This window comes from Condylura cristata, unplaced genomic scaffold (assembly GCF_000260355.1).
Source record: "Condylura cristata isolate star-nosed mole 26May11 unplaced genomic scaffold, ConCri1.0 scaffold00004, whole genome shotgun sequence".
Lineage (NCBI taxonomy): Eukaryota > Metazoa > Chordata > Mammalia > Eulipotyphla > Talpidae > Condylura > Condylura cristata.
In genome coordinates this window covers 55,625,240-55,639,052 of record NW_004567105.1, presented here as the reverse complement: position 1 = coordinate 55,639,052, position 13,813 = coordinate 55,625,240, and the positions used below count along the sequence as shown (strand labels likewise).

Below are 13,813 nucleotides of genomic sequence, written 5' to 3'. Positions count from 1 at the left end.
CTCTGGCCTGTACCCCAGTTCTGTATGCACAAATAAATAAATCTTAAAAAAAAAAAAGTTAAGTTTGTGATACACCATAGTCATCTCAAATGAAAAGAAAATATCTTCACAGAAAAGTCAATTTAGTCTTTGTTTATTACATACCAGCTTATTTTTTAACTTCAATACAAGGTCTACTGTTTCTACTTCTGTGTGTTTCTGTGTCCAGAGAAGTAAGTCCTGAAAGATTTAATAAATCTCAAATCAGCAAGTACTCAGAATAATATTCAAACAGAACTCTACCAATAGGGAAGGCTACTGGGAAAAAACAATAGAAAAGAAAGAGAAAAGTATTACAGTACAAGAGTAATTCTGTACATTAACACTTTAAGAATGTTAAGTAGATAATTTTCAACTTTAGCGAGAATGGTGATCTAATATTTGGAAGAAAAAAATTCATTTTTGAGGTGACGTTTTTAGATTAATCAAAGAAACCAAAACTGCAAATCCAAAATATAATACTAATTCTTATCCCCACCAATTAGTGACTACTTTAAAAGGAACATTACCTAACAAATAAAGATAACGAGGAACATTAATATATTATTGGACATCAACTTTGCATCTTCATAGAAGGTCTTTTTGGACTTATTTGTAATTGCCTTCATTGTATGCTTTCTCTCAAAATGACAATCACTGAGAGCTGAAGACTAGAAAGTTAGCACTGAATTTTATGGGGATTACATATACCCAAGAGAATGAACAATGATGTTAAAAAACATATAAATTAAAGAAAAAGTAACCACTGAAGCTAGTCAACTTCAAGTTAAATGCACATGAAAATGGTAATAGCCTTACTGTTTTCACAAGTAGATTAATTTAAAATAGTCTAGTGATAAATTATGGAATATAAAAACATCAGTCCAAATAAAGGAAAGAAATGTTAGTAGCAGTGGAAAAGAAAAAGGTTGCTGGAAAAGATATGAAGCTGGATTACTTGATTTTGAATCCTAACTCCAGGCAGTGGTATGCTTGTAAATATTTAACAACTAATTCTCCAAAGTTTCTGGTTTGTAGCATTTGCCAGTCTATAGCATAATACTCTCACAGTAGCTAATTTCCAATACCAACCTGAGATCACCAAGATATGTATGTAGAGATCTTATGACCCAGTGCAAGTGAGCTCTAGCACACTGCCAGCTTCCCTACTTAGCAATGATGTGATCTGAAACAAATCACTTAACAAACCTTAGGTATCCCATAATGCAATAATATGCCTATTTTAATGAACTGTTGTAAAGATTAAAGTCTATTATCAATAAAGAACACCTACACAGATTTTGGTATAGAGCATATGATTTAGAAAAGTTAACTATTATTTACAAAGTAGTGTATATGGGTAAAATTCGTCAGATTCTAAGGATATTTTATCATTATTTTCAATAGTGGTTAACCCTCATACAAACATGCTATTTTCTAACCTCTTCACAAAGAGCTTCTAGATGGAGAGCCTCCAATTTCTGCGTCATTTCCTTCCGCCGGGTCTTAAACCAACCATCGAAATTAGGTGATTTTAGAAAATGCCTATAAAAATAAATTTTGAAAAAGTAAAGTTTCATTATGTCCTCCATATCTTTCCAGTTATTGCTCAGAAAAATCACACAAAAACAATGGAATTAAAAAAAAATTTAAGTTTAAAAAATATATATATATGCTTAAGCCCAGCTTTTTGCTTTGTTTTGTTTTTAGATCAAACTCTCTAGCTGGGTGAAAGAGAAAAAACAGACTGACCGATAAAGTCCAATCCAGTCGCCTTTTATCCTAGAGGTCAGCTGTGGTCCTGTCTTTTCAAGTGTTTTCATGAATTCTTCTGGAAGAAACTGTCTTAATTGGGGTGGACTCTAAAAAGCAACACATAATGTATTTAAAATTTAGAAATAGAAGTATGTACAGAAGTTCATTTCCATTAGAAAATTCAAATAGGGATTTACTTGAATGTATTTATACCTTCCATGGAGAAATACTTTTCTGCAAAGGCATCAAGCTTGCCACATATCTTTCCTAAAACCAAGAAAAAATCAGTTAGGTGTCCTTACCAGAGTTAATATTAAAAAAATGTTTAATACGGTGGGGGGAGGGAAGTGCACTGGACTATGGTGATGGCACGGGGGTGATATGGTGATGGGAAGCCCACGGGGTTTACAACTGAGATGGAAAAAGGCACAAAATGATGTAAAAATAAACTACTATATTAAAATTTAAAAAAAATTTAACAGATCTACTTAAAAAAAAAAAAGGTTTCCAGGGCCCTCCATGGTGGCACAGGGGGTTAAAGCACAGCACTGAGAAGCTAAAGCCACTTCCACATGAGTTTGATACCTGCCTGCCCCAGTGGTGACCACATGGCAAGGCAGACCTCTCCTGACCCACCCGCTGCTCCCCTCAGCAGTGTACTACTTGATCTGCCTGTTCTGCTCCCCATTCTGTCTCTGGTGAATCCTCTTACTGCCCCAGCACCTCTCGCCTATACCCCAGTTCTGTATGCATAAATAAATAAATCTATAAATCTTTACCAAAAAAAAATGGGTTTCCAAATTTTTCATCATATGCTGTTTCAATGGACGTCATCAATACCTTCATTTCCCTCAATAAATACTACTAAATTTAGACTGACATCAGATTTTCAATAAAAACTAAATCTTAGATAATTCAAGGGATTACATGTTTTTAATGATAAACTTTAGTAAGTGCCAGAAAATAAAATCAAGATTTTGCATACATGAACTCTTTAAATCTTTGTAACTATTCAATGTGGCAGATAGTATTAGGAAACTGAGACCTGCAAACAAAGGCTAAGTAATCTGCCCAAAGTCACACAGTTTGAACCTGAATTCAGTACTACTTGACTTCAAGCCCCAGCACTATTGTGAACATTCATTTACTTTTAAAAATGGATTTAAATGGAACAGAATTAACTGACAACCAATAGGTTAAGAAAATTTTATTTCTTAAAAAGAAATAGCGGGCCCTCCCTGGTGGTGCAGCGGGTTAAAGCACAGCACTCAGAAGCTAAAGCCACCTCAGCTTGAGTTCGATCCTGCCTTGGAGGTGACCCACATGGCACGGCAGACCTCTTCTGACCCACCCACTGTTCCCCTCAGCAGTGTACTTCGTAGATCTGCCTGTTCTACTCTTGACCATTTCTGGTGAATCCGCTCATCACCCCTGCACCTCTGGCCTGTACCCCAGTTCTGTATGCATAAATAAATAAATCTTTAATAAAATATAATAAAATAGCAAACACCTCCAGAATGGCCCCATATAATCAGGCAGATTACTTCACATTAATAACTATAGGGAATCTCTATAGATTCTAGACTAGGACCACATCACCATACTGCCTAATATTGTGGGGCACCTTTTGGTTAATATGATGTGCCAACCGTATCATGCAATCACTTATTCCACAAATATTTACTAAGAGCTACCAAATGACAGACTGAGAAAAAGACAAGACAAATAAGGCCCCTTCATCATGCAGCCATGTCTTGTAAATACTAAATCAAATTGTGCACAGGAAAGTAACACCAAAGAAAGCTCCAGGATAACCTCTTTTTTTTTTTTTTAAGATTTATTTATGCTTAAAGAACTGGGGTACAGGCCAGAGGTGTGGTGGGTGAGAAGATTCACCAGAGAGAGTGGAGAGCAGAATAGGCAGGTCGATAAAGTACACTGCTGAGGGGAGCAGCTGGCAGGCCAGGAGAGGTCTGCCGAGCCACAGAATAACCTTTTTTTAAGGTGCAAAATGCAATGACTATATATTTCACAATTACCTCAGTTAAGATCCACAAAAACTCTAAAAGGTATTCAGAAAAAGTGAAACTAGCCACATTTAACAGATAAAGAGGTTGCGGGTTGGATAAGAAGTTATCAAAGTTACACAGTTAATAAAAGAACAAAAAGTCCAGCATTCATGAAAAGGGTTCTTTTAAATCACTAAAAACATGGGCAGGCAACTTAAAACTTAAATGTTTTAGATGGAAAAAACATTCACATTATCTTTCAACAAATCATTAGATTAAGCAAATATGTGTGTAGACTTACTAAGGGAATGATGAAGCTTTGTGTCAGTTCCAAAAAATAGCGTCGGAGAATAACACTTTGAGCCTCAGAAGGACGTTTCTGTTGTACACCCTTAAAAGAAGAAACAATGAAAATTGATATTCTAGGATCAAGGACTATAAAACAATGGATAACTATAAAAGTGCCACTGATATATATACTTTTACTTGATATTAAAAAAACTCAAGCACTATCATCTTGAATTACTTTCATCTGATGTTCATTGTACAATATTCTATGAAAACAATCCTTAGAGCACAACATAAGACATTCATCCCATAGTTTATCAGCTCACAGTAAAGATTATCTTTATTTCACGCTTCAGTATTCATACTATTTATATATTCTAATAAATAATAGCTATCCCAGAACTTTATTTACTCTAACCCCCAATCTGCTAAGGAGACTAGCACAAGTTTGGAAGTGTAGTCACATAATTCAAGCTCATAATTGCTGCTATTTTTGTATCCTGGTTTTTATTAAGTTTCTGGCTCAAATAAGAGACGACCTCATTTCACATTATTAAATATAAAGTACACACTGTCTAACTGAACAATACATACCTGCACAAGGAAATTAAATAATATGAACAAATAATTACCTTCTGTAACTGTTTTATGATTTCTTCATCTCTATTTAGATATGGCTTATAAGAAGTATAAACTCCTAAGAAGTAAAGTAAAAAAAAAAGGTAAACAGTAAGGCTCAAGTACACATGTAAATACAGATTTAAAAACTAATAAAAGTTAATACCAGGTTTAGAATCCAGAGTCTTCAGGTTCTTCAATTTTTTCACTTTAACTTGTTTAGGAATTTCACCTGAAGGAAACATGATAAAAATTAGTCTAAAATTATTCAATTTTCACATACCACAAAACTGGAATATTCTAAAATTAATGATCAGCTGGTTGTTGATCATTAGCTAAACTTTTCGTAATATCAATTAATATTTAATAATGTATTCTTGGTACTAAGCTATATAAAGGGATCACTAAATTTCTATAACACTCAAGAAATAATCTGTGCCTCTGAATCACATATAGTATGGTAAACCAATATGTATCACTTCAGTAAAAATAATTTGTATAAATTACATAAAATGAATATTTGATTTTCATTAATATCTACCATTACTTAAAATTTTCCCTTTTTGTCACTCAACATGTAAATTAAAATCTTTGTGCCATGCATATGAAATGAAATTTTATATGGCATATATGAAGAAAATATCTTGAGAAAAAAGAATTGAAAGTAACCTGTAAATTAGTATACAGATGTAGTATTCAAAGATTTTTTTCTGACATCTCCCCAGATTATGCTTTTGTCTATAGAAACTTGACAGTGTAAGCCAGAACCACAGTTCTAAACTACAGTGGACATGGCCACTGTGAGTAACTTCTATAGCATATATAATGGCCCTGGTCTTGAGGACAATAGAAGCTACAATCCAAAAACCCTTTAATTTGGAAGAAAAATGTTCCAAAATAAATACTTAGAAGTGTCAAAGTACACTAACTTAACAAACTTTCTCTGTTTTCCCCTCCTCTGCATAAGAAAACCTAAGAACTAAAAGACAACCTAGAGATTATATAATTCATGTCTCTAAATTTACAAATTTGCCTTTGTTTAAATCATATATAGATCAAGCTGCTCATTGCAGTTATCATGAGAGTGTAATTGTAGAACAGCACTTTCACTTGTAATCCTATATTGTTAAAAATTGTAAGAGCATGTACAATCGTAAAACATTTTTTATAAACTTTTTACTTTGAAATAAACTCAATCTTACAGAAAAGCTGCAGAATAATATAGTCTACACTCAAATTTTATGAAGTGCCCTAAAAATGACTTTAACTAGATGCTGCTAAGGAAGTCATTAACACTATACACACTTACTGATTTAGTAACTATTAGTAAATGTGAGATACTGGTAACAAAAGAAATAATTACTGATATCAAGAGGTTCCCAATCTGGGGCCTCCCTTGTGGCATAGGGGTTGAGTCTCAGCACTACCCCCTCAATGGCCTGAGTTCAATCCCTACCAGGGAGCAAAACTTATGTATGGCACAGCCAACCTCTCAGACCTCTCCCGTCTTGTGTGCGGCTCCCCTCAGCAGTGTATTTCAGTAGATCCACCTGTTATGCTCCCCACTCTGTTTCTGGTGAATCCTCTCACCCTTTTGAAACTCTGACCTACACCCAGTTCTTCTATGCAAAAACAAATCTTAAAAAAGTTCCCACTCTAATGTTAAAATAAGACAAAGACAACAATATAAAAGTTAATTGTGTTGTAAGAGGATTATAAATGAAATACTAAAGAGCTATAGAAAAGTATGCCAGTCAAAGAAGAGTGAAAAAATTATTGAGGACTCCAAAAGGATGTGATAGCTAAGCAGTCTTGTAAAAGGAATAAAAACCTCTCTTGTTGAGAAGGCAAAAAAATCTTTAAGATAAATAGCTAAATCTGTAAGTATGAAAATGCATATTGCTTAAAGAGGTCACATACGGTGAAGACAGTAAAAGGCACCATTTACTCAATATTCACTCTGTGCCAGGTTCTGGTCTAACAGTACTGCAAGAATTTTCATACTCAAAACTTCACAATAAAAGTAACTTTTATCATGCCCATTTCATAGAAGAAAAAACTAAGACATGGTAGTAACTGACATTCACCTGGAGTGTAGCAATAGCAGCTATTTGCTGTAATCATCCATCCTGATTGGTCAATGCCCCACCAAACAGGTCATTAGGTCTATCATAACTAGACACAGAAACAGCTTTTCCAAGAACACATATAACATGTTTGAGTCAGGATGAGAAGGAAAACAGTTCAATTCCAAAGCAATCACTTTTAACCACTTCACTATAAAGGCAAGAGCGAAACTAGAGAGATATTCAAGACTCAGATCAAGAACTATAAAGATGTCTGACATAAAGTAATTGAGAGACTGAAAGCAGGGGCATGGAGAGGCAGTGGATGAGGAGAGTAAGATTACAGGAACAACCTGCATTTAACATACTCACTGCCACCAGGAGGTGATAGTATATGCCAAAGCCACAGACAGGTCTGAGCCACAGATCAACAAGGTTCTGAACAGAACTGCTGTGTTTCACAAAGGAGTTGAAGTGAAATAAAACAGAGGATAAAATATATGCAGAGCAGAGTACTGCTCCAGGTTAAAACAACCAAAAACAGGAGGTATACAGCTGGCAACAAAAAGAGAGTTCCAAAGTTCCAGATGCAAATAGACCCAAAAGGCTTTTGGGACAGAGAGAACAAGACAGTCCAGAAACACTCAGATTTGTGAAATGTTTTTGATGCACTTGGCGTCAGTTTTTACTTTCTCAGTCTACTTCCATATACTAATTCTAATGAGAATGTCTCTCATCTTTAAACTTAAGCTGTGGTTTTGCTTGCTAGAGTTCAGAGTAGCTTTTCAATTGTAAGACTCATAAAGGGCTTCCCTGGTGGCACAGGGTAAAAGTGTCAAGCTATCACCAGACACTGTGGCACGAGTTCAATCCCCAGCCAGGGAGCTGACCCACATGGCGCAGCAGACCCCTCCTGTCTCACCTGCTGCTCCCCTCAGCAGTGTATTTCAGTGCTCCTCACTTTGTCTCTGGTGAATCCTCTCACTCCCGTACCTCTGGACTACACCCCAGTTCTTGTATGCATAAATAAATAAAATACATCTTAAAAAAAAAAAAAAAAAGAAAGAAAACAAAGTAATATCTACCATGAGGAAGGAACCACATGGCTCTTCCTCAAGGAAAGCACAATCTTCAACCACTTCCATGATCAGTGTCACAGAAAGGTACAGTAGTTGTTTTAAGACCTAGTCAAGACTTTGTGCCTAGATGAATAATCTGAGCTACTATAAGGTTTTCCCAAAAATACTAGAAATCTCTATTAACTGGACTTACAGACATATAAAAGTAGCTCAAATTTTTGAGGTTTTGTTATAATTCATTTAATGTCTGTAACATTGTAATTTAGTTTTGGGGGAGGAGGACATGATGATTTACACTTAATAAAGCAAGTATATTTTAATGAGAAGTTAAACTCTTCTCCAAAGGTCGTTATTCAGGTTGTCTCAAAGAAGGCTGTAATCAACATAATTAAAAAGTAGCCAAGAGATGAAGACAAAGAGGAAAATAAATCTGTTTAGCCACATTCCACACGTGAAACAGAACACTTGAGTTTATACTTTACCTGCAGGTTTAAGGTCTCCTATTCGAATAATGTGTGGCCAATGCTGGAGTGTTTTAGCAAAAAAGGGATTGGTTACTCCTAAAATGACTGAGGGCCTACATGAAAACAAAACAAAAACAGAGTAAGAAAAAGATGACTGTTCCATCAGTAAAGACTAGCTTATAATTTCTTTTCAGTGAACAAAAAATAAGATTATCTTTTCCTTTACTCATTATGTTACAAGTCTACTTTATACCAGTCATCATGTTTAGCAATAGGCATATAAAGTTGAAAAGACATAGTCCTTGTAAAAGCACACAATAAGAGGGTATACATATCCAATTATGATGCCAAAAAATTAAAATGTTCAACATTACAAAGAAGATACTACATCAGCAGACTGGAACAACCCCACCAAAAAAAGGCATTTGGACAAAGAAAACAAAGATTTTTCTTTGTTAAATAGGTAAGGGAGGTAAAGGTGATATGGGAGAATGAATAGTATGTGCAAAACAATGATGTGAGATCATGGTCTGTTTGCAGAACTACAAATAGTTACATATTCCTAAAGCAAAATGCAGAAAATACAAATAGTCAGAAATGAAAGTAGATGACAGACCCTGGCCAGATCATTAAATTCCAAATTACATATCTATGTGTTAAGAAGTCCATATTTTAACTCTAGGCAAAAAGAGAAGCTGAGTGGAGGAACGCATGAACAAAAATGTACTTACTAGAAAAACTGCATAAAATTTGAAACAGAATGGGGTTCAGAAAAAAGCAACAGGAGATGAAACAGACCAGAGGTGTAAGTCAGGGAAAAGGTCATTGGAAAGAAGATAACAAATGTTATGAGGACATTTTAAGAAGATGAATTGGGCAAAATTTGGTAAAACCTGTGTGTGGGATATGTTATGAGAAAATGCATGTTTTTCGGGCCCTCCTTTGTGGTGCAATGGGTTAAAGTAGGCACTATGAAGCTATCAGCAGCCACTGCAGCACCGAGGTTGATCCCCGACTAGGGAGGTGATACACATGGCATGGCAGACCTCTCCGGACCCACCCATTATTCCCCTCAGGAGTGTATTTCAGTAGATCTGCCTGTTCTGCTCCCCTCTCTGTCTGGTGAATCCTCTCATACCCACCCACACCTCTGGCTTGTACCCCAGTTCTTGTATGAATAAAGAAATAAATCTTTAAAAAGAAAATGTATGGGGCCCACCCTGGTGGCACAACGGGTTAGGACTCAGTACTGCAAGTGAGCAGTAGTCGCTTCAGTGCAAGTTCAATCCCCACCCCGGAGGTGATCTACATGATGCAGGAGACCTCGCCTGACCCGCCCACTGCTCCCCTCAGCAGTGTAGTCTGTCAATCTGCCTGTTCTGCTCCCCACTCTGTCTCTGTTGAATACTCTCACCCCCTGCAACTCAGGCCTGTATACATAAATTTTTTTTGAAAAGTACGTTTTTCATAACAATCTGAGAAGTAGTACCTTTCATGAAAATAGGAAGAGGTGTGGACTTATCAAAGAAAAAAGGAAGACAAGAAGAATTCAGCTTAAACATATTTAGTTTTGGATGCCATGAAGATACTCCAGTGGCAATGTGGTAAAAACCAACAACATGTGGATATAGGTCTGGAGCTAGTTTCAGCCCTCAGTATATAGGCACTAACAACAGCTATATAGATACAGCTTAATTTGTACAGAAAGAATCATTAGTCTGAAATCAGATCCCAGAACACAATACTGGAGAACACCAATGTTTAAGGGGATGGCAGAGAAGAAACAACTGTACAGGAAACTGAAATGTACAGGAAATGGTTTATCAAGGATTAAAATATTTTTCAGTGTCAACAACTTAACTGTTACAGAAGTGGAAAAGGCAAGAAAAAGAAGGCAATAATGTACCAACTGGTTCAGATAGTAAGAAGGATCTTGATGATCTTAGCAAGGACAACCTCAATGGAAATAAAGAAACCAACCTTCAGTAGATTGAGAAGAAACCAGAAAACCAAGAATTAGAGACAGTAAGTGGAAATTCTGCTACTCATTGAGAAACTTAGCTATGAAAATGAAGTAAGCAATGTTGCAAGACCTAAAAGGGGATGGGTGAGATGATACTTTTCCCTCACAAACTGGGAAGAATTTTCCTTTTATGCTGTCAAGGAAGAGGAAGAGGGAAAAGGAGATCACAGAACAAAAGGAGATCAGCAATGCCATAAAATATACTGAAGTAGAATAATATAGCTTCCATTAATAAGACCATTGAAAGAAAATAAGATGACTCGAACTATCCAGCAGCATCTCAAAACCTTACTCTGTAAAATCAAACTCCAATAAGTTCAAAATTTAAACTTTTAAATTACCAAAAGCAATCTCACATAATTGTGGCTATAAACTTAACAACTGATAGGTAAACACTGTTCTGTTTACTCACGGGGCTTGAGTACGAGTAGTATATTCTTTGAATTCACTGTCATGAATAGTGAAATAAGGTCGGAAATCACTGAAGTACTTTAATGGGGAAATACAGCTGTGGAGAGCAAGAAGAAGGTGTAAAAGAAAGGACACAATAATTAAAGGCCCCACTCAATAACTATAAAATACCTATATATACACTATCCCTCAAGGAACAAATAATTTACCTGTCTAAATAAATGGAAAACATATTCCAGGAAACTAGAAATACAAATGGAAACACAATACAAAATGGCATAGTGAAAGAACACTGGACCTAAAGCAGGGGTGAAATTTTGGCTCTATCATTTATTAGTAATACACCTTTTATTAGACACTGACCACTGACACAACTTCCAGTAAGTGAAACAATGTGTTTGTTGCTCAGAACAACAAAAACATGATTCTGACGCTCACAGAGCCTGAATTAATTTTCTTATCCATAAAATGATGCTATAGGATACCTTTCTTACAGGCCTATTGTGTGGATCAATTCAAAGACTGCAAACATTGCACAGACAGGAAAGTGCTATCAACTCACATAGGAATCAAGCATACTCACTTGATAAGTGCCAATACAGTCTCTGATGACTCTGATGGTGATGGCGCCATGACCACGAGGGGCTCACCTAAGAGCACCAGCTCCCAAAGCATCTGACTGTGAAGGAAAACTGGGCAGAAACACCTGGAAGATGTTTTTACAGTAGAAATATTGTTATTTATCCAATTTTATTGGATAATTGATAATACAGTTCCTATATAATCATTCAAAACAGTTCACAGTATCAGTTCTTCCTGCAATGTGCCCCTTCATTTAAAATACAAATTCACTTAGAATAGGGTAATACATATAGATAAATCCCATTTACCCACATAAATATATATATAACCTTTGACTCATTCCATTTTTACAAAATTAGATGCAATATATTGCAGAGACAATAGCTAATAAACATAATTACTATAAAATAAAACAGCTAATGAAAGCATATAAAATAATTACTAAGTTGTACTATGCAGTACATCTATTTTATCAATGTTGCTTTATTACATTTGAAATTGTATTCTAATTTGAAGGAAAAATAATTTGCAAAAAAAGATACTGGACATGTTTAAAAGAAAATGCTTTCAATATTAAAGAGTGATTTTAAAAAATCAGAAGGAAATTTCTCATGTCAAACAACAATGATCTGAGCAGATTCTATCCCTACCAAAATGCTGTACGTTTTTATAGCAGTCTTAGAACTAGGCAGAAACTGATCAGGACACAACTCTGGTACATTACTTAGCCTCAGACAGGTGGCAACTTTTACTTATTTAGTAGTTTCTTCCTGATAGGGTAACAGCTTTTATCCAGTAGATTGGAAGAAAAAGGTACTTGTCTATTTACAACCCACAATCAATCCACCTGTTGAAAATGCACATATATGTAAGAATGGAAAGGATGAAGGAAGAAGGAAAAATATTTAAGCGCAAAAATGCAACACATCTGTGAGACAGAAGTTAGGGAAAGTTGATTTTAATATTCAAAGACAAGAATACAAATGTGAAGGGAGTAAAAAACAAAAACAGTTCAGAGATGAGGCAAAAGGCTTTTCTTCTTCTTTCCTCCCTAAACAATTCAATTCTAAATCAGAACACAGTACATGGTAGGCATCTCAGCCAGGAGGAAAAAGAGGGCCATGCTGAGTCAGAGGGAGGTGTCAGGGCTTTGGTGAAATAAGACAGATGTCCATGTGGAGGAGGTGGTTTGCTGTGAGGCTGTTTCAGTCCAAATGTAGTGAAGAGGTGTATATGTGTGGGGGTGATCTGGTTTGGACTGAGAATTCAGGAAGTGAGACAAGCATGGAGAAGCAATCTAGTATGGTGTGTCAGAGTCTCCAGAGTAGGCTAAGGAGGTTGTCCATGGTGAGGTATCATAAAGGGATGCAGGTGTCTCCATGAATGGTGGTCTGGAGCGAGATGTAAGAACATGAGTAGGGTAAAGAAGGCATTCATCTGAGGTTGACATGGCATCTGGAGTCAAAGCACAAGCCCGGTGAGGATGGCATCCCTAAGAAGAGGTGGTCTAGTGTGGAATACAGGATTATGAATGGGGTATGAGTGCACCCTACATGGGGTGTTTCAACAGATGAAGCAGAGGTTATGGAAGGTATCTCACACTAAACAAAAAATAATTTGTTTCTATCATGTTCTAAATAACTTGAAGCAGAGGTTATGGAAGGTATCTCACACTAAACAAAAAATAATTTGTTTCTATCAAGTTCTAAATAACTTGTAGTCGGGGATGAACCACTGACTTATAAAATATGAAGCACAGTTACTATGTTCCTTCACATCTCCTATAAGATTTATTTTGTAAAGAAATTACTAATTGCATCACAAATCAAAATAAAAGGATGTTAAAATTTTTTATTATTTACCGAAAAAGATCCACCTCATGAACAGTAGGTAAAATAACAGATATGTGTGTGTCTCCCTAAGAAACATAAAAGAAAAAATAGAAGTGTCATAAAAATTTACATTAGTTGCTTTCTGATATATGCCTACCTCACCATCCATAAACCAAGCTGCTCTATCTCTTACAAAGATTCTTTTTCTCTAATTTCCCCCAACAGTTCTTATCAATCATTCCTAAATATAACAGGAAAAATTAGTTTTCTTATTACTTTTATTCAATTTAAAGAAGAGTGGGAGTGACTATATATCATTTAAAACATTTCAAATGAAAAAAATTAAAACATTTTGAAATGAAAAATTCAACTCTAACCATTAGTAGATGTAGCATTGGGAAAAACAAAAGAAAGGTTATCATAACTACAGAATCCTTCCAGCTAGTTTCCTAAAAATAGAAGTCTGCCCCTCCCTGGTGGTGCAGCAGGTTAAAGCACAGCACTAAGAAGCTAAAGCCACTTCAGCATGAGTTCGATCCTCGCCCTGGAGGTGACCCATATGGTGTGGCAGACCTCTCCTGACTCTCCTGCTGCCCCCTCAGCAGTGTACTTCATCAGTCGGCCTTTCTGCTCCCCACTCTGTCTCTGGTGAGTCCTCTCACCCACCA

At 35.9% G+C, this 13,813-nt stretch overlaps 1 protein-coding gene across 2 annotated transcripts in view; it reads right to left on the bottom strand.

Annotated features, from left to right (window-relative positions):
• The window catches only part of DENND6A (DENN/MADD domain containing 6A), a 44,820-nt gene that overhangs the window by 3,863 nt on the left and 27,144 nt on the right, over positions 1-13,813 (bottom strand). For both annotated transcript variants that reach the window (XM_004676037.2, XM_012720655.1), the window contains exons 9-19: positions 13,176-13,231; positions 11,315-11,437; positions 10,733-10,828; positions 8,316-8,410; positions 4,855-4,920; positions 4,703-4,767; positions 4,084-4,173; positions 1,987-2,040; positions 1,771-1,880; positions 1,461-1,563; positions 145-219 (exon numbers count right to left, since the gene is read on the bottom strand). In XM_004676037.2, the coding sequence (XP_004676094.1) occupies positions 145-219; positions 1,461-1,563; positions 1,771-1,880; positions 1,987-2,040; positions 4,084-4,173; positions 4,703-4,767; positions 4,855-4,920; positions 8,316-8,410; positions 10,733-10,828; positions 11,315-11,437; positions 13,176-13,231 (933 nt within the window). The remainder of the gene's footprint in view (positions 1-144; positions 220-1,460; positions 1,564-1,770; positions 1,881-1,986; positions 2,041-4,083; positions 4,174-4,702; positions 4,768-4,854; positions 4,921-8,315; positions 8,411-10,732; positions 10,829-11,314; positions 11,438-13,175; positions 13,232-13,813) is intronic.